Source organism: Ursus maritimus, unplaced genomic scaffold, assembly GCF_017311325.1.
Source record: "Ursus maritimus isolate PB19 unplaced genomic scaffold, ASM1731132v1 scaffold_10, whole genome shotgun sequence".
Taxonomy (NCBI): domain Eukaryota; kingdom Metazoa; phylum Chordata; class Mammalia; order Carnivora; family Ursidae; genus Ursus; species Ursus maritimus.
Window position 1 is genome coordinate 19,474,713 of NW_024423344.1, and position 26,636 is coordinate 19,501,348.

Sequence of the window (26,636 nt, forward strand, 5' to 3'; positions counted from 1 at the left end):
TTGTGGGATCAAGCCCCATGTTGGCCCCGTGCTCAGCGGGGAGTCTGCTTAGGATTCTTTCCCCCTCGCTCTCCCTCCTCCCCACTCATGCTTGCACACACGTGTGCACTCTCTCTCTCTCAAATTAATTAATTAATTAAATCTTTAAAAAAATAGTGGTACCTGTTTGACAGAAAGGGAGTTGGGTGCGACACCTGCAATTTCCATTACAATACTTTACCACAGAGAGTGTGGTATCAATTTTGTATATGCTACACTCTCAGAGGAGGGTTCTTAACCACTTGTCTCATGGACATTTTAGAGAAACCTGTAGACTTCCTCTCAGAATAATGTTGGGTTTTTTTTTCAACGATTTTATTTATTTATTCATGAGAGGGAGAGAGGCAGAAGCGGAGGGAGAAGCAGGCTCTCTGCAGAGCAGGGAGCCTGACTTGGGGCTGGATCCCAGCACCCTGGGAAAATGATCTGAGCTGAAGGCAGGTGCTTAACCTACTGAGCCAACTGGGCGCCCCTGAATAATGTTTTTTTTTTTTTTTAAGATTTTATTTATTTATTTATGTGACAGACAGCCAGCGAGAGAGGGAACACAGCAGGGAGTGGGAGAGGAAGAAGCAGGCTCCCAGCAGAGGAGCCCGATGTGGGACTCAATCCCGGAACGCCGGGATCACGCCCTGAGCCGAAGGCAGACACTTAACGACTACACTACCCAGGCGCCCCCTTGAATAATGTTTTTAAATGCATAAAATAAAATATATGGGAGTATAAAAGAGCTAATTACATTGAAATACAGTTATCAAAATATTTTTGAAATGTGATATAATAATAAGAGTTATTACTTTATTGACACATTAAATAATAATATCTAGTGGCGGGTCTAATAATTACTGTAATTTTCAAATAGTAATGAACACAAATTATGTTTTGAGATATCTGCAACAATGTTCTAATGTGATACGAAAATAGTTATGACTTCCATGGGTGACAAAGTCATAATATGGCTAATATGACTGTGTTATGATGTGCACAATTATAATGGAAGGAAATGCTAATTTTCCACGGGATATGAGTGGCAATAGGATACTTTTTCCTATCTGGGTTCACAGACAGTCCCCCACCCTGAACTCTAGCCCAGACACACCTCTTCTCTCAACAAGACCCTGGACCTCAGGTTAAGACCCTATCCCAGGGCCGCCTGGGTGGCTCAGTCTGTTAAACATCCAACTCTTGATCTCAGCTCAGGTCTTCATCTCATGGTCATGAATTTGAGCCCTGCATTAAAAAAATATATATTGAAAAAAAAAAACCCTATTCCAACGGTAAATAGTTGAATACAGTTAACTCTTGAACAACCTGGGGTTTAGGGGTGCCAGCCTGGTACAATTGAAAATCCACTTATAACCTTTTGGGGTGCCTGGGTGGCTCAGTCAGTTAAGCCTCTGGCTCTTGATCTCAGCTCAGGTCTTGATCTCAGGGTCCTGAGTTCAAGCCCCACATTGGGCCCCCTTAAAAAAAAAAAGAAAGAAAGAAAAGAAAATCCACATATAACTTTTGACTTCCCAAAAACTTACTGATAACCTCCTGCTGACCAGAAGCCTTATCAATAACATAATCAGTTCGTTAGCACATATTTTCTATGTTATATAGATACAGTAAATGTTCTTAGAATAAAGTAAACTAGAGAAAGGAAAATTGGATTAAGAAAATCATAAGAGGGATGCCTGGGTGGCTCAGTCAGTTAAGCGTCTGCCTTCGGCTCATGTCATGATACCAGGCTCCTGGGATTGAGCCCCACATTGGGCTCCCTGCTCAGACAGGGAGCCTGCTTCTCCCTCTCCCTCTGCTGCTCTCCCTGCTTGTGCGCTCTCTCTCTCACTCTCTCTCTGACAAATAAATAAAATCTTTTAAAAAAAGAAAGAAAGAAAGAAAATCATAAGAAAGAAAAAAAAAGGGGGAAGGCACCTGCTTGGCTCAGTCAACTGATCATGCGACTCTTGACCTCTGGGCTGTGAGTTCAAGCCCCATGGCATAAAGCTTACTAAAAAAAAAAAAAAGGAAGGAAGGAAGGAAGGAAGGAAGGAAGGAAGGAAGGAGTGGGGGAGGGAGAAAAGAAAATTATAAGGGGGAAAAATACTGTATTTATCAAAAAAATCCGTGTATAAGTGGACCCACACAGTTTAAACCCGGGTTGTTTAAGGGTCAACTGTATTTCATTAATTCAACAGCTGTTTATTAAACATCAGTCTGTGCTAAACATGAAGATGCAAAAATAAAAAAAAGCTGCAAGGAGCTCACAGTGAAGATGGAGAGATTGACACATGAATAGATGATGGCAATCCAATATGGCAGCTGCAATGACAAGAGGAAAGCTGTGTGCATAAGGAGGGGCCGAGGAGATCTCTGGAAGCAGCATGAAATAAAAGATTGACTTGTGATCAGAGTGAACTCGCATCCGTGGTCCACAGTGGGTGACCTATGGGCTAAACTGTGAGGGACTCTATGCTATGCACTGTCCTTGGCAGGAAGCCCAACATGCCTTTGAGACTCTGCACCACCCGTCCCTGCCTTCTGCAGTCCCTTCTGAAGCTACTCTCCCTATCACTCTATCTTAATCCTCGAGTCTTCAACACACCTTCTTTCCTGCCTCAAGGCCACCCTAGGTGTTATAGTTTCTTCTTGAATGTCCTCCCCTCACTCCCAAAACACACACACACACACCACATGGCTTATTCCCACTCATTCTTTTTTTTTTTTAAGATTTTATTTTTAAGTAATCTTTACACCCAACGTGGGGCTCGAACTTACAACCCTGAATTCGAGAGTCATATACTCCTCCAACTGAGCCAGCCAGGTGCCCCCTATTCATTCTTTAGTTCACAACTTCCGCAGTCTTCTAGAAGCCTTCCACAAGTCTCTGCAGCTGCACATTACAGCAGTTCTAAGTACGGAACCAGCCCTCACTTGATGGACATTTAAGTTGTCTCTCCAGTTTTTCATCAATCCCAGCAATGCAGACACACACACACACACACACACACACACACACACACACATCTTTTTATCCTTGTACTCACATCTCTGATAGATCCATTTCTTGAAGTGAAGCTGCTAAGACAGACACACGTTTATCATGTCAATCAATACTACCAGCTGCTCTCAAGAGAGTCCACAGAGGCCCTGGTTTCTCATGCTCTTGACAATACTGGATAGGACCAATCTTTTCCATATTTGTTAATATTTTCATAACATGACAATAATCTCATTGCTAACTTTGCATATGTTTGATTATCGATGAGATTGAACATTTTACTATTCTCTTATTTAAAATGTAAGATGTAATGGGGACCCTAGGTGGCTCAGTTGGTTAAGCATCTGCCTTCTGCTCAGGTCATGATCCCAGGGTCCTGGGATCAAATCCTGCATCAGGCTCCCTGCTCAGCGGAAGCCTGCTTCTCCCTCTCCCTCTGCCCTTCCCCACCCCTTGCTCTCTCTCTGTCTCAAATAAATTAATAAAATCTTTAAAAATAAATACAATGTAAGATGTAATAACTTTGACATGATGGATAGAAGGCGATGTGACTGAAAAGAAGAAAGTTAATCTTCCTACTAAAGAATAAAGGATCATTTTTGGAAGGAAAAACACTTTCTTGACTTTGATATAAATGGCATTCATGCCCAAAGCATCTCTCGGAGCAAGCAGAACATTTTAAAGCACTTTAAAGCTAATTCATATATATTTGGCCACTCTGTCTCAGAATTATTACTGAAGATACTGTGTCATACTATACTGGTAAATTTTCTGATATGTAAGGTTTATCATCATCAGAGAATAAGCTTCCACCTGATTGCACATCTTGGTTTCTAACTGTTAGTCTCCCATAAGAGAAACCAAGGTTTCTGAAAAAATGATTGATTCCAGGCTGGGGCAGGGACAAGATAAGCCTGGAGCATCTTGCAGTACCAGACAACAAGGAAATACTCTAAAAAGACGGGAGCATGTCAGGACACAAGAGCCAACCTGAAAAAGCTTCCAAAGGCTAAAGGTGGAACAACTTGAGCAACAAATAAATAATAATAGTGTTAGGGCACCTGGGTGGCTTCAGTCAGTTAAGCATCTCTTGATGTCAGCTCAGGTCATGTTCTCAGGGTCATGAGATCGAGCCCCATGTTGGGCTCTGCGCTCAGCAGGGAGCCTGCTTAAGATTCTCTCTCTCTGGGGCGCCTGGGTGGCACAGCGGTTAAGCGTCTGCCTTCGGCTCAGGGCGTGATCCCAGCATTATGGGATCGAGCCCCACATCAGGCTCTCCCGCTATGAGCCTGCTTCTTTCTCTCCCACTCCCCCTGCTTGTGTTCCCTCTCTCTAGGCTGGCTGTCTGTATCTCTGTCAAATAAATAAATAAATAAATAAAGATTCTCTCTCTCTCTGCCCCTCCCCTCCTCTAAAAAGTAATAATAGTATTAGATTATAAGCCATGGAATAAAACAAATATCCATAAGTCTGTACCGACATAAATAAATGATTGAATAAATAAATGTGGGGGAGAAGGACAACTCTTCCTTCGGAAGAATTGTAACTTATAAATGTAGAAGGAATGAGGAAAATACAAAATCCGCATTACAACATCTTGCTGCAGGCAAGATTCACCAACGGATGTAACAATCAACAGGCAAGAGTTTGAGAAGACGGATGTTAGCACTGTCTCCAAGTACCTCTCCAAGATAGTTATCATTACAAAGGGGAAAATGGTAACTTTACAGTTGAGAAACCAGGCAGATACCGCCTTAACCAAGTAATCCAAGTTCACTAAGAGTAAGTCATGTTGACATCCTGTACCCCTAATATGAAATAGTGAGAAGAGCACTTCACCTCTGGGGTATCCTTGTCTCAAGCCTGCAACCTCAGTCTAACCATGAGAAAAACATTGGCCAAACTCAACTGAAGGACATTCAAGAAATAGCTGGCCAGTACTCCTCAAAACAGTCCACGGAAGCAAAGACTGAGAAGCCAGCACGAGTCAGAGGAGCCTAAGGAGACAGGGACTAAATGCAATGTGGGACCTTGGGTTCTAGGCTAGAACACAAAAAGAACACCAAGGGGCAATGGTGAAACCCGAACACAGTCGGTAGCTTAATTGGTGGTATTGGATCAATGCCCATTTGATCATGAATTATGGTTATGTAGGTTTTTTACCATTGGTAGGAAGCTGGATGAAACTATATGTAAACTCTATATTATTTTTACAACTTTTCTGTAGGTCTACAATTATTTCAGAAATAAATAAAAATGTAAAAAAATTTTAAGATTTTTTTTTAAAGATTTTATTTATTTACTTGAAAGCGAGAGAGGGAGGGAGAGAGCACAAGCAGGAGAAGCAGCAGGGGCGGAGGGAGAAGCAGACTCCCCGCTGAGCAGGGAGCCTGATGCGGGACTCGATCCCAGGACCCTGGGATCATGACCTGAGCTGAAGGCAGATGCTTAACCAACTGAGCCACCCAGGTGCTCCAAATTTTAAGATTTTGTTCACTTATTTGAGTGAGAGAAAGAGAGAGAGAGAGAACACACACACTCGCATGTGCGCGTGTGTGGGGGAGGGGGCAGACGGAAAGGGACAAGCAGACTCCCCACTGAGCAAGGAACCCAATATGGGGCTGGATCCCAGGACTCCAAGATCATGACCTGAGCCAAAGTCAGATGCTTAACCAACTGAGCCACCCAGGTGCCTCAATAAAAATAAAAATATTGTTTAAAAAATAAGAATAAGCTTCATCTGAAGAGTGATTTTCATAGTACATGTTTAAAAACACATCCTTCTGGGGCGCCTGGGTGGCACAGAGGTTAAGCGTCTGCCTTCGGCTCAGGGTGTGATCCTGGCGTTATGGGATTGAGCCCCACATCAGGCTCCTACACTATGAGCCTGCTTCTTCCTCTCCCACTCCCCCTGCTTGTGTTCCCTCTCTCGCTGGCTGTCTCTATCTCTGTCGAATAAATAAATAAAAAATCTTAAAAAAAAAAAAAAAACATCCTTCTGAGCATGGCTATGCAGAGGATTTGAATATTATTCAGAATTTCCCCAAATACTGGACTATTCTTCATTATTTATTTATTTATTTATTTATTTTTAAGATTTTACTTATTTATTTGACAGAGAGAGAGACAGCCAGCGAGAGAGGGAACACAGGCAGGGGGAGCGGGAGAGGAAGCAGGAGGCTCCCAGTGGAGAAGCCTGATGTGGGGCTCGATCCTAGAACGCCAGGATCATGCCCTGAGCCGAAGGCAGACGCTTAATGACTGCGCCACCCAGGCGCCCCTGGACTATTCTTCACCTAAACCATGTGCTTTCACAAAATGCTGTAATGTTTTAAGAACAATTTGCATTAGGGGCACCTGGGTGGCTCAGTCGGTTAAGCGTCTGCCTTCGGCTCAGGTCATGATCCCAGGGCTCTGGGATCAAGCCCCGCATCTCCCTCTCCCTCTGCCTGCAGCTCCCCCTGCTCGCACTCTCTCTCTCTGTGTCAAATAAATAAATTAAAAAAAAAAAACCAATTTGCATTATATTTCTTTTCTTTCAACTTATGAGTTTATTGAGTTCCCTGTCATTCATTCAGAAAATAACTCTTACCAGCTTAAATATTAATTTGTGTAAAAAAGAAATATGACACAGTGGAAGGGACCCTGATCTGGGGTCTGAGGTTCGTGTCTCGGCTCTGCCGTGAATGAACTGTAAAATCACTGGCAACTTTCTCCCTCTGGGCCTCCATTTTCCACACCTATACAATGAGAGAATTAGAAAAAGATATCTGTCTTTCTCGGTTGGGGAATCTCATGCTTCTTCATACTTCCTAATTCCTAACTCAGCATGGCCTGGACTTCCACGTGAGGCCAACGGCTTTGGGTATAGAAGTCACCAAAGACTGTAAATGCCAGTTTGTGGCCCAACACGTCAACACATTAGCCAAAGTCTATTTGCTTGGCAGAGGTCATCAGAGTCCTAATTTTTAATAGCTCATAAAGTTTAATTAAAAAGGTCTCTCTTTTTTAAGATCTTACTCTCATTGAAATCTCTTGATTTTACACAGTAACGAAGAGCGGCGAGCTACTTTCACCTGGTGAAACTCAATCTACCTAAATCAGAAAGTTCGTTTTAGGACATTTCAGACTCCCTTCCTGTGCAAGCGTTTTTCAGCAGCTAGAAGGGCGGCACACCGGCTCCTACCTTTTATTTTCTTTCTCTGATCTCTCTTGGTGATGGGATAGGGGACAGAGACATACTCCAAATCAGAGGAATCAGTGGCCTAAGTCATTCATCTCTGGATTATTACAAGCTGACCTAGAGTCTGAAAGAACAATTTTCCTTATGCCCATAATGACACTGGAAAACACTTTTCTCTCCAGTTGCTGTTTCTCCCTTACCATCCCATTTTTAAAGTTCTTTTTTTATTGTGGCCGCTGTGGCATTTGCTCGGTGAGGTTTCTGCCTTGAATATTTCCCCCCTCAATCATTCTCAAATAGTCCTACCAAATGAGCCTCCAGGAACTCTCTGATTGCATCGTTAATTCCGCTCCTTAAACTCTTTAATGATTTTTCATCTAAACATTAACTATCGCTCCAAAGTTCCTATGTTTGCCATCCTGCCGTTGGCACAGCTCACTAAACCCTAAGGAAGAAATTCCTACTCCCTTTACTCCAGATGAGCCAGATAAGAGTTGTTCCTAAAATCTCCTCCGGAGGGGTATGAGAAACATACTTGGTTTTTGGAGGTGCGATCCAGGGTTTAAATCCTGGCTGCATCACTGATTGGCAGCGTTTGGAAATGTATTAAATTCTCGTACGTGGGAATAATGCCTCGGAGGGTGCTCCAAAGCTTCAGTGAGATAATACATGTGAGGCACGTAGCACCGGGCGGGTCAGCTGAGAAGGACCCTGTCGGCGGGGCCAGGATGGCACTAACCCTGATAAAGAGGAAGGTAATGACGCATAGACGAGAATGCACAGCGCACTGCCTCCACTGACCTCAGCCACCGGGCCACACCCGTTCCCCTTTCCTGCACCTTAGCGGACGCGCGCTCTTTTCTGGGATGTGATGGTGGGGTCCTCTGTGGCTTGAGAACAGAGCATTCCTCCTTCAAATGGTTGGAGTATCTGTTGTTTGTTTTCAAAGATTTTATTTTTTTTTCAAAGATTTTATTTTATTTTTTATTTTTTAAAAAGGATTTTATTTATTTACTTGAGAGACAGAGCGAGAGAGAAAGCACGAGCAGGAGCGAGGAGCAGAGGGAGAGAGAGAAGCAGGCTCCCCGATGAGCAGGGAGCTGGATGCAGGGCTCGATCCCAGGACCCCGGGATCATGACCTGAGCCGAAGGCAGACGCTTAACCGACTGAGCCCGCCAGGTGCCCCAAGAGTAGCTTTATTATACTCCTGGTCTGTACTTTATCATAACAGGTTTTTTACTGTAGTAATATTTACATAAGATCTAACACTTAACCATTGTAAGTGCCTGGCTCAGTGGTATTAAGTACATTCGCACTGTTGCACAGCTATTACCATTATCCTTCCCCAGCATGCTGTTTATCTTCTAGAACAAAAACCCTACACCCGTTACATAATGACTCTCTATTCCCTTCCCACAGCAGCCCCTGACAACCACAATTCATTCGCTGTTCTAGGTGCATCATGTAAGTGGCACCAAGCAATAGGGGACCGTTTGTGTCTGGCTCACGTCACTGAGCATAAGACCCTCAGGGTTCGTCCAGGCGGTCGCCTGCGTCAGAACGTCATTCCTCCTTACGACTAAATACTATTCCACTGTGTGTATCTATCACCTTTTGGTTTTGTTTTTTAAAGATTTTATTTATTTATTCGACAGAGATAGAGACAGCCAGCGAGAGAGGGAACACAAGCAGGGGGAGTGGGAGAGGAAGAAGCAGGCTCCTAGCGGAGGAGCCTGATGTGGGGCTCGATCCCATAACGCCGGGATCACGCCCTGAGCTGAAGGCAGACGCTTAACCGCTGTGCCACCCAGGTGCCCCACTCTGTCACCTTTTGTTTATCTGGTCATCTGTTGACACATTCGGATTGTGTCCACCTTTTGACTACTGTGATATCTCATATTTTACATTCTGCAGCATTTTATATCTTGACTTTCAGACCTGTTATATTTCATCATACTAATATGCTGAATCCCAGGAAGAGAATTATGAAAGAATTTTTATTCTATTTTTGGCCGTTTACCATTTTGTGACAACCACAAAGACTGGGAGTTCTAATTCTGTGAGTAGACAATGTAAGGCATTCACCTCTTTCGTGTCCTCTTCCAAAAGAGCACAATAGTACATTCCTCAAATACCATCATGTCAGTTTGATCTATTTATTTAAGTAATAAAAAGAGCAGACAAGGGGCGTCTGGGTGGCTCAGTCGGTTAAGCATCTGCCTTTAGTTCAGGTCATGATCCCAGAATCCTGGGATCAAGTCCCTCATGGGGCGGGGGGGGGGGGGGTTCTGCTCAGCCGGGAGTCTGCTTCTCCCTTTTCCTCTGCTTCTGCCCCTGCTCGCTGTCTGTCAAATCAATAAACAAAAGCTGAAAAAAAAAAAAAAAAGGATACAAAAGGATAACAGAAGTGGATCCTTCATTTAAAGAGTATGGAAGAGGACAACAAACAGTGTGCCTCTTCCCTCCTCAGGTTCTGAACCGCTCATGAGATAAACGATAAAAAGTATGGCATATGGAGGGGCGCCTGGGTGGTTCAGTCAGTTAAGCATCTGACTCTCGATTTCTGCCCAGGTCATGATCTCAGGGCCGTGGGATCGAGCCCCTCATTGGGCTCCATGCTCAGCGGGGAGTCTGCTTGAGATTTCTCTCTCTTCCTTTCCCTCTGCCCCTCCCCTCGCTCTCTCTCTCGCTCTCTTCCAAAAAAGAAAAAAAAAATTACAAAGGAGAGTATGGCATATGGAGACCGGACTATGACGTTTATGATGAATAAAGCTGACTTTGGATAACGCGGCTTATCTCTCTTTGTGAGTAGATAGCCCTCCAAATTCTGCCCCCAGATTTCGGCAGATCTGCCCAGCTGCTCGCCGACGGGGCGGCCTGAGACAGCTCTGTGCCTGTGGGAAGTTAACACTCAGCAGGCGCGCCGTCTGACTAACTGCTTGTCTTGTACACCCTGAACCCATTTCCTGGCCTTGGCATCCATCACGCTACAAGCAATGGAATCTTTTTCTCTCTTCCGTGAGCTTGTCCATTCCTCTCCTCCATCACCCGGCGTTCTTAAGCGCCTCTCTGGGGCCTGCCGACATGCTCGTTCTGGAGCACAGGATCTCACAAGGCGACAGAAGCTGACACCGTCTCTCCCCTTCAGGAGATCAGGATAGGGAATGTCGTAAAGGAAGTGCTGTGTTAGACAATAAGCAGGGAGAAACTACTTAACACAGCAGGGAGAGGAGGCTTTCTTGGGAAGTGACTTTTCAGAGGACCCGTCCAGGCCAGGGAGAGCCTCACCCATGTGTGTGTCTACACTCTGGTGCCTGGCCGAGGCTCTGCACATGGCACAGCTCAGGACATGCTTACCAGCCCATGAGTGACGGCTGTGAAAACCCTTCACGTGCTGGGAAAGGGGTCACAGGGGTTGATCATTATCATTGGTTGATCGGGGCAATTTACTTTTATTCTACATCCTTGGGGTACCAGAAGAGACGCTGAGGCAGGCCACAGGAAAAGACGTTCATTTAAAGGGCATCTGCCAGGGGGCCTGGGTGGCTCAGTCCTTAAGCGTCTGCCTTCAGCTCGGGTTGTGATCCCAGGATCCTGGGATCGAGCCCCGCATCAGGCTCCCTGCTCAGCGGGAAGCCTGCTTCTCCCTCTCCCACTCCCCCTGCTGTGTCCCCTCTCTTGCTGTGTCTCTCTCTGTAAAGTAAATGTATAAAATCTTTTAAAAAAATAAAAAATAGAATAAAGGGCATCTGGCCATCAGGACAGAGCCAGGCCCCCTCTCATCAGGGGTGAGCCCGGAGCTATCAGGTACAGGACTGAGCTCCCAGCCACCACAGAGAAATCCCTTCCATCCCAACACTTGCCTGGCCCCTTGTCCACCTGCGAAAGCAAGAGTCCTCTACACAGTGGTGACAGTGGTGATGAGACTATGTATGCATCTCGGAGGATGAGGACATCATATATAAAATCAAGCGTACTGTTTCAGTGACTGAAGGTAATGGTAACTGGATCTGGAACCATGGAAGGAGCCAGGGGCCATTCCCAAATGCATGTTGGACGGTGAAAAAAATGACTCATGGAACGTCCTTTCTGACATCGGGGGCCTGGGAAGGAGTACACAGAAAGATAAAGGACATTATTATTTTTTTTTAATTCAATCAGCCAAGGTATCATTAGTCTTTGATATAATGTTCAGTGATTCATTAATTGAATATAACACCCAACGCTCATCATATCACGTGCCCTCTTAAATTCCCATCACCCAGTTACCCCATCCCCCCCCACCTTCCTTTCTGCAAAGGACATTATTTCTGAAGTCCGTAGTACGTGCCAGTCACTGTAAGCTACACTGCCTCATTCGGGTCTAACACAGGCCCCCCAAGAAAGGAATTCTAAGCACCGTTCACAAAGGAGGAAACAGGCTGAGACCTTAAGCCCTGTTCTCAGGATCACAGCTCCTACTGACATAGCAGGGATCTGAACCAAAACTTCGGACTTGGCAGCAGAGAAGAAAACCAAAGAAAGGAGAGAAAAATACAGGAAGGGCACTGTGGAATTGGCAATGATTCCGGAGCCGGCAAGCCAAGAAACTCTGAGAGCATTTCTCTTTGCTTCCTTGCCCTCTGAACTGTTCAGTAAACAGTACAGCATGTGGCAGACCAGCTGTTGCTTTCCATCTGAAAGCATGACAGGTGCATTAAGATTGTCACAAGTAAAATCGGTAAAGGTAGGGCACCTGGGGGGCTCTGTCGGTTAAGCGACCGACTCTTGATTTCGGCTCAGGTCACAATCGCAGGGTCGTGACATCGAGCCCCATGTTGGACTCTGCGCTGGGTGTGGAGCCTGCTTAAGATTCTGTCTCCCTCTCTGCGTTCCCCACCCCACCTGCTTCCTCCTCTCTCTCAAAAAAAAAAAAAAAAAAATTGGTAAAGGTAAACCACTCTCAGATATATGAAATGCTCCCTTTCAGGGGTACGGTACTGTGCCAGAGATCGTGACTTAGTGTTTTCACATTCTGTACTACATTCGACCGGAGCACCCATATTTCCTTCTCCAGAAAGATGCTACTGAGATCTTGGAAAACGTTAGTCCTTCCATTCTTGTGCAGCAAATAGGATTTGTTTAAGAGGTTCTAAAGCACAAGCATACTCCAGCAGCTGTTTGCCTTTCCTAATACAAGCTACTTCCCCTTCTCTGCCACCTTTACCAGTATTCTGGTTCAAGGAGATACTAAGAGACACAGTAAATTATTCACTTTTCAGAACTTGCTTAGTCCTTGAATTAATATATTTTAGAAAGCAGGTTTGCTTCAGCCCCTTATGACTCTGTTACTTAGAGTGAAATCTTCCTAATTTAATAGTCAATTTGCATACATGTATAAATGCATGGATTTTAAAAGCAACTTTGGGATTAAGAGGATTTTGTTGTCATTATTTGCATAACTTAAGGCTGATTACTCCAAGGAAATTTAGATCAATTTTAAGAATGGTAACAAGGCAAGAATCTAAAGATAACACATTCTTTAGAACCAAGAATCTAAGGATAACAAATACATTTTTTAAAAGATTTTATTTATTTATATGAGAGACAGCACATGAGAGAGAGAGCACGAGTGCGGTGAGAGCAGAGGGAGAAGCAGACTCCCTGCTGAGCAGGGAGCCCTGATGGGGGACTCCGGGATCATGACCAGAGCTGCAGGCAGGCGCTTAACCGACTGAGCCACCCAGGTGCCCCACAAATACACTGTTTAAAATCAAGTCTGTAAATGGCCAGATAAAGGATGTTTTTAACATCATGATCTCCGCTGTGGACATGTCATCTCTATCATTTGTCGAAACTATGGCTAAGCTCTGCCTGTCTTCCAATTCTTTATCCATTTCTATTCATTCCCTAAAATAGTATGAAATACTGTTATGTACAAAAGAGTATCTGCAATATGATGTAAATATAAATAATATAAATAATTTAAAGCATGATGATAAAATGACCACCTGGGAACCTACCATCCAACTTCAGACAGCGTTAGAATTCTTGAAGCCCTCGTGTCCCTCCTCAACCACATGCCATCTCTCCTGAAATACAGCGTGTGTTCATCATTCCCGTGCTTTTCTTCCACTTTCACCAAACTTATAGCTCAAGGCAATATATTCAAAACTTGGCTTTTGAATTTTACGGACCTAGTACTATATTACATGCATTCTTCTGCAACTTATCTTCCATGCAACAGTGTTTCTGTAATCATCTGTGTTGATGTGTAAAGCTCCACTGTAATGATTTTCACTTGGGCAGAGTGTTGCATTGCATAAATAAGCCACAATTTATCAGTTCTCTGGGTGATGGGCAATTTCTCCCCTGATTTTTACTACTTTGAACAGTTTTTTTTTTTTTAAGTAACCTCTATGCCCAATGCAGGGCTTGAACTCACAACCTTGAGATCAAGTGTCACACGCTCTATTGAGAGAGCCAGCCAGGTGCCCCTGTTTTAAACAGTTTTATGCATGCCTCTCAGCACATATCTGCAACGGTTTCTTTGGGCGTATACTCCAGGAGCAGGATTGATTTTTTATAAGGTTCTATAATTATATACATAAAAAATATTTATATATGCAAAATTATATGTATTTATATTATATACTTATATATACATTTACATCTGTGTAAACGTATAATTAAATGTTACATGTGTAATTATGCTATATATTTATATATGTGTATTATGTATTATAAATATATAATTACGTAATTCCAAAAGTGGTTGCCAGTTTACATTCACCAACAGTGTATAAATGATAATACCTTTTAATTTTTCACCCATCTAAAGAGTATACAAATGTTATCACAATATGGTTTTATTTTGCATTTCCCTGAACATTCTTTCATATATTTATTAGCTATTCATATATTTTCTCCTATGAAATGAAATGCCTGTCTTTGTCTTTTGACTATATTCTTAGAATTGGTTGGTTTATTTCCCTGTATTTGATTTTTAGGAGTTCTTTCTATATTCTATACAAATTATTTGGTGATTATATGTAAAGCATTTATCTTCATGTTGGATGCTTATCTTTGCACTCTTGGCACTGCCTTTTTAAATTAAAAGTTCTAAATTTTAACAGTTAAATTTATGAATCTTTTCCTTAGAGATTGTGCTTTTTGATATTTTAAATCCTTGTCTATGCCAGAGCTGTACAGATATTTTTGTTTTAAATGTTTTTTTTAAAGATTTTATTTATTTATTTGACAGAGAGAGAGACAGCCAGCGAGAGAGGGAACACAAGCAGGGGGAGTGGGAGAGGAAGAAGCAGGCTCCCAGCAGAGGAGCCCGATGTGGGGCTCGATCCCATAACGGTGGGATAACGCCCTGAGCCAAAGGCAGACGCTCAACGACTGAGCCACCCAGGCGCCCCTGTTTTAAATGTTTTGAATTTTATCTTTCTCATTGAATAATTGAGTTGGATTTTTTTTTTTTTTTTTGTATAGCGTGAAGTAAAGAATCCCCTCTTTTCCTTCATAAGGATAACCCATTGTCCTAACACCATTTGTGGAATAGCTCCCCTTTTCCCATTGACCAGCAGTGCCAACTTTGTCATGCATCTAGTTTCCATTAACTGTTGGCTCTATTTCTGTGTTCTCTATTCTAGTCCACAAATTTATTTAGCTATCCCTGTGAGCAATGTCCTGCTGTCTAGCAATTATAGTTTTGTGGTAAGTCTTGATAGCTTACAAATGGAGGGCAACTCCCTCACTTCATCTTGTGTTCTTTTTTTCAAGAGCATTTTGGCTCTTGGTTGCTTCCCCCTATAATTGTATCATAAATTTGTGAACCTCTATGGAAAACCTTGTTGGGACTCTGAATGAAATTGCATTAAATCTGTAGATAAATTTGGAAAGAATCAAATCTTTATAATATTGAGTCTTCTTATCTATGAACTTTTTAAAAATTTTTAATTTAATTTTTTTAAAGATTTTTATTTATTTATTTGACAGAGAGACAGCCAGCGAGAGAGGGAACACGAACAGGGGGAGTGGGAGAGGAAGAAACAGGCTCCCAGCAGAGAAGACTGATGCAGGGCTCGATCCCAGAACCCTGCAGGGCTTGATCCCAGAACCCCGGGATCACGCCCTGAGCCGAAGGCAGACGCTTAACGACTGAGCCACCCAGGCGCCTCCTATCTATGAACTTTTTATCCATCTACTTACTTATATCTTTTTTACTACTATTATTATTATTATTATTTAAGTTAAGTAGGCAACGTGGGGCTCAAACTCCCGACCCTCAGATCAAGAGTCCCATGCTCTACTGACTGAGCCAGCCAGGTGTCCCATTTTTCATTATTTTTTATTACTTACTACGTTTCATTAAAGTTTTAAGAGGTTTTCTTCACAAACATCCTAAATATCTTTCATTAAGATTTCATTCATTTATATTTTTGATGCTACTATGAACAGTATCTTATAAATCATCTTTTATCTGTCACTGGTGTGTAGAAATGCAGTTGCAACCTTGCTCAATTCTCCTATTCTTATAATTCGTAGATTATTTTTTTCCTACAAATCATAGACTCTAATAATGACCATTTTGTTTCTCCTTTTCTGTATCAGTTTTCTTCTGGGGTCTAACAGATAACCTCAAACCTTGTGGCTTAAAACAGCACGCACATTATCTCCCAGCTTCTATGGGTCACTTAATGGGTCCCCTCTTCAAGGTCTCACAGGGTTGCAATCAAGGAGTCTGCTAGGCTCTGTGACTTTCCAGAGCTTGGGGTCCTCTTCCAGGGTTGGTGGTAGAATTCAGTTATTTGAAGCCGTAGAACTAAATTCCCCATTTTGCTGCAGCCTCTCACACAGGAGTTGCTTTCAGCTCCTGGGGATCCTGCAGTTCCCTGTCACATGGCCCATTCATAGGTCTTTTCAAGACATGGCAGCTTCTTCAAAGCCAGTAGAATTCTCACCCAGTTGGCTAACAAGGAGTCTTACATCATGTAATGTAATCACAAGAGGGACTAATTTCATCACTTTTCATAGAGCATGACTCAGTTGAGGGAGTGACTACCCCATCACCTTTGCCATATTCTATTTGCTAGAAGCAAATCTCAGCTTCTGTTCATACTCAGTGAGAGGGTGTGATTCACTGAAGATTACTTTAGGATGAATTTCTAATCCTAATAGTTTTTATATATATTTTTTCTTGCTACACTACATAAGTTAAGCCCTCAGTATAATTTTTTTTAAGATTTTTATTTACTTATTTGAGAGAGACAGAGAGAAAGAGAGCATGAGCGGAAAGAGGGAGAAGCAGACTCCCCATTGAGCTGGGAGCCTGATGTGGGGCTCGATCCCAGGACTCTGAGATCATGCCCTGAGCTACAGGCAGATGCTTAACCGACTGAGCCACGCAGGCGCCCCTTTTTAAAGATTTTATTCATTTAAGAGCAAGAGAGAGAACATGGGCACGCGTGCATGAGCGAGGGGAGGAGCCGGGGGGAGGGAGAGTGAGAGGGGGAGAATCCCTAGCCAACTGGTGCTGAGCACGGAGCCCATGTGGGGCTCAATCTCATGACCCCGAGATCATTACCTGAGCTAGAACCAAGAGTCAGATGCTTAACCCAGGCATGTCTCCACCGGCCCCCCGCCAGTATAATGTTGAAATGTGGTCTACTTATCATCTTAAAGGAAATGGCATCATGATTCACCAAAGTAAGATGTTGCTATAGGTTTTTGTAAATGCCATTTATTTAAGGCTTATTATGCCATTTAGTTAAGGGAGCTCTACTAAGATTTTTTAAATTATCATAAAATTATTATAAATGGCTACTGAACTTTATCAGAACTTTTTTCTGCCTTTTTTGTTGTTGTTGTTTTGAGAGAGAGCGAGCATGCATGCACTAGCGTGGTGGGAGAAGAAGAGTGGGAGGGAGAGAATCTTAAAAAGGCTCCCACGTGGGGCTCAATCTCACAACCCTGACCTGAGCCAAAACCAAGAGTCAGAAGTTTAACCAACTGAGCCACTCGGGCACCCCTGCATTCTTTATTATCTTTTCTCCATTGTTAAACCTCCCCTGCATTCTAGGACTAAACTCAATTTGACTATGGTTTCTTTCCTATTCATTGCTGGATTTAGTTTGCCATGTTGTTTTGCATTTTTCAAATGTGCCTTCATGATTACAATTAACCTTTGTCAATTCTAGTCTCTTGAAATTAATTTGGGGTTTGTTTGCTCTTTTTCTGAGCTTTAGAATAATTTGTATAAGATTAGAATTACATTCCTTCTGAATGCTTAAAACTCTCCTGAGAAATAGTCTGAAATTGTTGCTTTCTTTCTGGGAAGTTTTTTTTGTTTGTTTGTTTGTTTTTAATTACCTCCACGCCCAACATGGGGCTGGAACTCACCACCCTGAGATCAAGAGTTGCACACTCTACCAACTGAGCCAGTCAGGTGCCCCTTTCTGGGAAGACTTTTAAAATAGAGATCTGATTTCTTTAAGTTATTAAATTATCATTAAAAAAAATCTCTAATAATGTCTTTCAGACTGGTTTTTTTAATATGGATATAGCCACAACCGGATTAAACCTTGTCCATTTTTTCCCATTACTTCCAAATTTCTGGTATTGTTTTAGCTGTGCCTCTGACAAACAGCATTATCACTTGATGTTTTAAAAAATTCATCCTGGGCGCCTGCGTGGCTCAGTTGGTTAAGTATCTGCCTTTGGCTCAGGTCATGATCCCAGGGTCTGGGGATGGAGCCCCGTGTCCAGCTGCCTGCTCAATGGGGAGTTTGCTTCTCCCTCTACTCTTCCCCCCTGCTTGTGATCTCTCTCTCAAATAAATAAAATCTTTAAAAATAAATAAAAATCGGGTGCCTGGATGGCTCAGTTAGTTGAGCGTCTGCCTTCAGCTCAGGTCATGATCCCAGGGTCCTAGGGTCCCGTCCTGAATCATGCTCCTGCTTAGCGAGGAGTCGGCTTCTCCCCTTCCTCTGTCCCTCCCCCCGGCTCATGCTCCCTCCCTCTCTCTCAAATAAAATCTTTAAACCTTAAATCTGGGATTATGTCCTTTTTGTTTAAAGCACATCTTTAGGATTGTAATGGTCTACAGCTAGCCAACTACTTTAATCTGACAAATGTATTTAACCCTCATTTTTTAAAAAGATTTTATTTATTTATTTGAGAGACAAAGAGTGAGCATGAGTGGGGGCAGGGAGGGACAGAGGGAGAAGGAGAAGCAGGCTCCCCGCTGAGCCGGGAGCCTGATGCAGGGCTCGATCCCAGGACCCTGGGATCATGACCTGAGCGGAAGGCAGACGCTTAACCGACTGAGCTACCCAGGTGCCCCTTAACCCTCATTTTTAAGATATTTTATGTTTTGTCCCCCTCTTTCACTAGTATGACATGAGAAAAAATAACCAAAAAGAAAGCAACAAAGCATGCAAAGGATACACCAAAAAAAGCTAGTAAAAATAAGACCAACTATATCAGTAACTATGATAAAAATAAGTGAACTAATACTCAAAAAAGTTTAGGTGCCCCAATGTACGAGTAAAGAATGTATTTTGTTGTTGTTGGGTGCAGTTTCTACATATGATCAAGAGATTACTGTCTGTGAATTGATGTCTTTCATAAATCATAAAAAATCCTCAACCATTACGTATCCACAGATAGCTTCTGACCCATTTCTTCTTTTCTCTCCTTCTGGAAATCTGATTGTACAAATGTTATCTTCTTTTTATTGTTTTTTTAAAAGATTTTGACAGACAGCAAGAGAGGGAACACAGGGGGAGAGGCAGAGGGAGAAGGAGGCTCCCAGTGGAGCAGAGAGCCCAACATAGGGCTCAATCCCAGGACCCTGCAATCATGACCTAAGCCGAAGGCAGACGCTTAACAACTGAGCCACGCAGGTGCCCCTATCTTCTTTTAAAAAAATTTTTTTTTCTTTTAAGTAGTTCTCCATGCCAAACACGGGGCTTGAACTCAAGACTCTGAGATCGAGTCACATGCTCTACCAACTGAGCCAGCCAGGTGCCTAACAAATGTTACCTTCTTGTATCAATCTTTACTGCTCTTTTGTACTTCTTTTCTCTTTTCTTCTCTGCACTACATATGGATTAAGTAGGCTTCACACTAGGTATTTTTAAATAGGTTGAACACTCTCCACCCTGAAATCAAGACCTAAGCTGAGATCAAGAGTTGGATGCTTAATTGACTGAGCCACCCAAGTGCCCCCATATGGATTTCTTTAGATCTCCTTTCCTGTCTAATCTGTTGTTACACTCCCTAAATTTTTCCCAAATCTAGTCACGTTTATTGTCTCCTGCTCTATATTTTACTCTCTTACATATAGTTCATAGTATATGATAAGCCCAACATTTATTTATTTGAGAGAGAGAGAGGGAGAGAGAGAGGGAATTGCAAGCAGCCTCCACACTCAGGGCAGAGCCGGACACAGGGCTTGATCTCATGACCCCGAGATCCTGACTTGAGTTGAAATCAAGAGTCAGATGCTTCATCGACTGAGCCACCCAGATGCCCCAAGCCCAGTATTTTAAGGTTTTACGAGTCTGCTTCTACTCATTTCCAATCATACTGTTTTATTTCCTTGTGTGTTTTGTAATTTGAATTCTGAGCTGATGGTAGGTTCCTTCATATGATTTTTATTTGCTTATGCCAGGGGCCTAAAACATTACTAGCCTACAGCCACTATAAGCTAAATTCCTGTTTTGAGTTTTTTAGAATCTTCATTCCTTTGAGTTGTATGAATTCAAGTCACATTGCTAAGCACTGTAATAGAAAATAAACAGTTCTAACTTTGGCGCAAAGACCTAAAGGACTAGAGAGGTTAGAATAAGCCGCTTATTTCTACAAGGTTACTTCTCGTTGGTGACCCAGACTTAGACAAGGGTAGTTAATTTAGGGTAAAATATATGAAGATTTATAAATATGTATATTATGTGTAAAATATAGGCAGTGCATATAAACCTGTCTATAAATCATCTCAACGGTTACAGCACTCTGATGTCATCAGATATGTGGCTAATAATTATATTTCAGAGAAGTATAGTCACTGAAAAGAAAAAGATTAGAGGAAATTGTCTTAAACTTAATACTAATTCTAAGATACTCTTCTTGTTAAGAATTACTAGTTGAATCTGTGAATATTGACAACTTTTCTCCATGCAAGAATATTCTTCAGTTACCATTATATTCTTTTAAACAATTTAACATTTATACCATTCAAATCAGATGTAATAATTAATACAATATAGGAAAACTTCTAGTAAAATTATTTAGTTATAATATCCATCACCAACAGCTTGAAATAAAAATTTCCATGGTCTTCAATTGAATTGTATGCCACTTTCTTTTAGAATGTCTTGTTTTTCATTAAAATAATTTCTAAACCACTCTATGTGTTCAATCTTCTGTTTAACACTCAGGTATGGGTTTTTGGAAAGGCCACAGGTCACCAGTTCCATGAAGTGGCGAATTGGTCCTTGTTTTGGAAAATCTTTCAGGTGTTTATCCAGAAATACATGTTCATGAAATTCTGAACCATCATCATCAAAACCTAGGAAATGAGATAAAATACATTACAATTTTGATGTAAAACCTCCATCATAAAATTAACACTAATGAGTATTTTAGTAAAAGCCATGAACTTTGGAGTTAGACCTAGATTTGCCCACCAATTTCACAATTGTGTGACTGGGAAATTAATTAACTTCTCTGAGCATCAGTTTTCAGGTATAAAATGAGGATTAAAATAGAACCTTCTCCATGGGGTTTCTGTAATGATTACATAGACACAAAGCTTATAAAACTCTTATAATGCTTAATTAGCACATTATAAATGTTCAAAGTGTAGCAGCAGTTACTGCTAATGAAAACTTTAGTTCTAAACAACCACTAAGAAAACTATACAAACTACACTTTAAAAAAAATCATATAAATAAAACAAAATAGAATCTTAAAACACGTTCAAATAGCCCACAGGAAGCCAAAGAGGGGCAAAAAAAAAAAAAAAAAAAAAAAAAAAGAATGAGAAATGGAGAAAATGAACAGAAAACAAATAATAAAATAGGAGACTTAAGTCCTAACAAATCAATAATTACTCCAAATGTAAATGGTCTAAATACACCAATCAAAAGACAGAGATTGCAGAGCGAATATAAAAACATGGATCCAACTACATGCTTTCTATATGAAACTCACTTCAAACACAACATAGGAAGGTTGAAAATAAAATCACGGAGAAAAATATATCTTGTTAACATTAATAAAAAAAAGAAAGCATGAATGGTTGTATGATTATCAGACAAAACAGACTTCAGAGCAAAAAAAATTACTAGGGAGAAAAAAAAAACATAATAAAAGGGTCAATCCACCAAGAAGACATAGTGATCTGAATTATGTCTTCACCAAACAACAGAGTTTCTAAATACATGAAAGAAAAAAAAAAAGATGGAAATAAAGGAGAAATAGAAAAACCCACAACTATAGTGGGGATTTCAACAGTCTATTGTCAGCAATTTCAAGAACTACCAGGTAGAAAACTGGCCAAGATAAAAAAGAACTGAACAACATCAACAAATATTATCAAACTGACGTCTACAGAACACTCTACAAACTATTTCAGAATACAAATTCTTTTCAAGCATTCATGGAACAGTCACCTAGCTGGGCCACATCCTGCAACACATTTAAAATAACTGGAGTAATACATAGTACATTCTCAGATCATAATGGAATCAAACTAGAAATCAGTAACAGAAAGACAATAGGAAACGGTTAAAAATTAAACAATATACTTAAAAAACACTCAGAATTGAATGAAAATGAAAACACAACAAATCAAAATTTGTGGGACATGGCTAAAGCAGTGCTAAGACAGATACATGGAGCACTAAATGAATACATACGAAGAGAAAGAGTCTCAAATCAGTAATCTAAGTTCCCACCTTAAGAACCTAGCAAAAGAGCAAAATAATCCTAAAGCAAGCAAAGAAAGGAAATAACAAAGATAATATCCAAAATCAATAATCAATAAAATCAATAAATAAAACTGAAAATAGAAAAATAGAGAAAAATCAATGAAACCAATACTAGTTCTTTAAAAAAAAAATCAGTGAAATTGATAAATCTCTGTTAAGTCAGATAAAGAAAAAAGGAGAGGACTGAAACAGGAATGAAAAGGGGGTTATCCCTATAAATCCTGAAACCATTTAGTGGCATAGTAAGGGAATACCACAAACAACTATACACTAAAATATTCAACAACTTGAAAAAAAAAACAGACAACTTAAAAAAAAAATCCACTAAAGGATCAAAATTCAAATCAAATCAAAATAAAATAGATAACTTGAATTGTCTCATAACTATTAAAGAAAATGAATTTGTAGTTTAAAAGATCTCAAAAAAGAAATCCCTCAGCCCAGATAGCTTCACTTGAGAATTTTATTTAACACTGAAAGAAAACTAACATCGGCTTTACACAATCTCTTCTGGAAACTACAAGAAAGAACGTTCCTAACTCATTTTATAAGGCCAGTATTACCTTGTTACCAAACCAGACAAAGACACAACCACAAAACAGAGAGACAGAGAGAGAGAGAGAACTATGACCCATGATTCCTCATGAACTTAGAGGCAAAAACTTTAAACAAAATTAGCAAACAAATCCAACAATGTATAAAAAGATTTATATACCAAGATCGAGTGGGACTTACATCAGGTATGCAGGGCGGGTGCAACATTTGAAAATCAGTATAATCCATCGTATCAACAGGTTGAAGAAGAAAAGTCCTATGATACAACACCCCCCCCCTTTTAAAAAGATTTTATTGATTTATTTGAGAGAGAGAGAGAGAGAGAGCAAGAGAAGGGANNNAGGCAGAGGGAGAAGGAGAAGCAGATGCCAGGGAGCCTGACTCGGGGCCTAATCCCAGGACCCTGGGATCATGACTTGAGCCAAAAGCAGACACTTAACCGACTGAGCCACCCAGGCACCCCACAACACCCTTTTTTTTTTTTTTTTAAGATTTTATTTGACAAAGAGAGACACTGAGAGAGGGAACACAAGCGGGGGGAGTGGGAGAGGGAGAAGCAGGCTCCCAGTGGAGCAGGGAGCCCGATGCAGGGCTCAATTCCAGGACCCTGGGATCACGCCCTGAGCCGAAGGCAGACACTTAACAACTGAGCCACCCAGGCGCCCCCACAACACCCATTTTTGATAAAAATTCTCACCAAGTTAGGAAAAAAAAGAAAAAACTACTTCAACTTCATAAAGAGCATCTACAAAAATCTACAGTTAATATCATACTTCATGGTGAGAGACTGAAGGCTTTTTCCCTAAGTTCCTGAACAAGACAACAAAGTAAGCTCTTACCACTCCACTTTTACTCAACACAGTACTAAAACTCTTAGCCACTGCAATGAGGGAGGAAGAAAAGGCATACAGATGGCAAAGGAAGAAATAGAACCATCCCTATTTGTAGATGACATGTTTGTCTACATAGAAAATCCCAAAGAATCTACAAAAAGAACCCCTTCTAAAACTAATGAGTCAGTTCAGTAAGGTTACATGATACAAGATCAACACAAAAAAAAGCAGTCACATTTCTAATTACATTTAAATTGGAAGACTCAACATTTTAAGATATTCTCTCCAAACTGATCTCTATGTTTAATGTACTTCTATCAAAATCTCAGTAAAGTTTTGCCACTGACAAATTTATTCTAAAATTTATATGGAAAGGCACAAGTCCTAGAATATTACAACAATCTTGAAAGGGAAGAATAAAATGGGAGCAATAATGCTAAGATTTACTGAAATAGCTGCAATAATCAAAAGTGTGGTATTGGCAGACGGACAGACACACAGATTGATGGGACAAAAGGGAGGGCCCAGAAAGAGACCCTGTTACGGGCTGAACTATATCCCCTCAAAATTGATAGGTTGAGGTCCTAATCCCCAGTGTGACTGTATTTAGAGACAGGACCTTTAAGGAGGTAATTAAGGTTAAATAAAGTTGTAACAGTGGAGCCCTGATCCAATAAGCTGGACTGGTGTCCTTTTAAGAAGAGGAAGAAGCATGAGGAGTGCCCACAGAGAAAAGATCACATGAAGACACAACAAGAAGGCAAACGCCTGCAAACCAAGAAGAGAGGACTCAGGAAAAATAAAACTTGCTGGCACCTTGATCTTGGACTTCCAGCCTCTAGGACTATGAGAAGATTAATCTGTTGTCTAAGCCACCCAGTCTGTGGTGTTCTGTTATGGAAGCCCGAGCAGGGTACTACAGACCCACACAAATGGGCCCAATTTTTTTTGGTAATACTTTGACAGAGAGAGTGACAGACTGAGAGCACAAGCAGGGGGAGCAGCAGAGGGAGAGGCAGGCTCCCCATGGAGCAAGGAGCCTGATGCGGGGCTCGATCTCAGGACCCCAGGATCACGACCTGAGCCAAAGGCAGACAGATGCTCAACCGACTGAGCCACCCAGGTGCCCCAAATGTGCCCAATTTTTTAAACAAAGGTGCAAAGACAATTCAATCAAGAAAGGATAGTCGTTTCAACAAATTGTGCCATAGCAACTGGGTATCTATTGACACACACACAGAAAGAACTTCAACCTAAACCTCATACCTCATATAAATTAACCCCAAATGGATCATGAATTTAAATGTAAAACTATAAATCTTAGAGAAAAAAACAGGGGAGTGGCACATGGCTGGCTCAGTTGGTAGAGTGTGGGACTCTTGATCTTGGGGTTGTGAGTTTGAGCCCCACGCTGGGTGTAGAGAATGCTTAAAAATAAAATCTTAGAAAAGAAAAAAAAATGGGAAAATCTTCTGGTTCAAGGGCTGGCAAAGAACTTGACACTAAAAGTACCATCCATAAAAGGAAAAACTGGATCCGATCAAAATTAAAAACTTTTGCTCTGTGAAAGACTCTGTTAAGAGGATGAAAAGACAAACTACCGACTGGGAGAAAATACCAAATATTCTTCTTTTTTTCTTTTTCTTTTCTTTCTTTTTTTTTTTTTTTAGAGAAAGAGAGCCAGGGAGGGGCACAGGGAAAGGGAGAGAGAGAACCTTAAGCAGGCTCCATGCCCAGCACAGAGCCCAACTCGGGGCTCGATCTCACAACCCTGAGATCATGACCTGAGCCGCAATCAAGAGTCGGATGCTTAACCCACTGAGCCACCCAGGCACCCCAATGTAAACCAAATATTCAATAAAGAACTAGTGTCTGGAATATTAAAAAAAAAAAAAAAAAAAACTTCTCAAAGCTCTACAGTAAGAAAACCAGATAATCCAATTAGAGAATGAGCAAAAAACAAGGACATTTCATTGACGATATACAGATGGCAAACATGTACAAGAAAAACACTGTCAACCTCTCTAGCCATTAGGGAAATGAAGATTAAAACCACAATGAGCTATCAATACACATCGATCAGAATGTAAACACATCTAAAAAGAAAAACAGTGGCATCAAATGCTGGTTGAGAATGAGAAGCTAGATGGTTCACACATTACTGGTGGGACTTAAAATGGCACAGCCACTCTAGAAAACAGTTTAGAAGTTTCTTTAAAAAAATTAACATGCAGGGGCGCCTGGGTGGCACAGCGGTTAAGCGTCTGCCTTCAGCTCAGGGCGTGATCCCGGCATTATGGGATCGAGCCCCACATCAGGCTCCTCCGCTATGAGCCTGCTTCTTCCTCTCCCACTCCCCCTGCTTGTGTTCCCTCTCTCGCTGGCTGTCTCTATCTCTGTCAAATAAATAAATAAAATCTTTAAAAAAAAAAAAAAATTAACATGCAGGGGATGCCTGGGTGGCTCAGTTGGTTAAGTGTCTGACTTCAGCGCAGGTCATCATATCAGGGTCCTGGGATCAAGTCCTGTGTCAGGCTCTATCCCCCTCAGTGGAGAGTCTGCTTCTCCCTCTCTCTCCCCCTTTGCCCCTCCCCCCACGCATACATGTGCTCTCTCTCAAATGAATAAGTAAATAAAATCTTAAAAAAAAAAAACAAACCAAAAACCCAAAACTAAACATGTCGGGCATCTGGCTAACTCAGTTGGTAGAGCATGTGATCTTGATCTCGGGGTCGTGAGTTCAAGCCCCATGTTGTGTGTAGATATTATAAATAAATAAACTTTAAGAAAATAAAACATAAAACAAAAACTAAACATACAGCTACCATATGACCAAACAATTTCACTCCTGAGTATCTACCCCAGGGAAATGGAAATTTGTATTCATACAAAACTCTGTACAAAAATATCTATAGTACCTTTATTCATAATAGCCCCAAACTGGTAACAACCCAGATGTCTTTCACCAGGTGAATGGTTTAACAAAATATATGGCACATTCAAACCATGGAATACTACTCGATTAAAAAACAAAAAACCAACAACCAACCAAAAA

General features: G+C 41.3%; 1 protein-coding gene across 3 annotated transcripts in view; it reads right to left on the reverse strand.

Annotated features, from left to right (window-relative positions):
• The window catches only part of MRPS31 (mitochondrial ribosomal protein S31), a 59,671-nt gene that overhangs the window by 5,241 nt on the left and 27,794 nt on the right, over positions 1–26,636 (reverse strand). For 2 of the 3 annotated variants that reach the window (XM_008706903.2, XM_008706902.2), the window contains one exon: positions 19,774–20,770. In XM_008706903.2, the coding sequence (XP_008705125.1) occupies positions 20,541–20,770 (230 nt within the window). In that variant the 3' untranslated portion in view covers positions 19,774–20,540. Of the gene's footprint in view, positions 1–11,186; positions 11,313–19,773; positions 20,771–26,636 lie in introns of those variants that run through there. The other variant, XR_005832507.1, reaches the window with a different exon arrangement.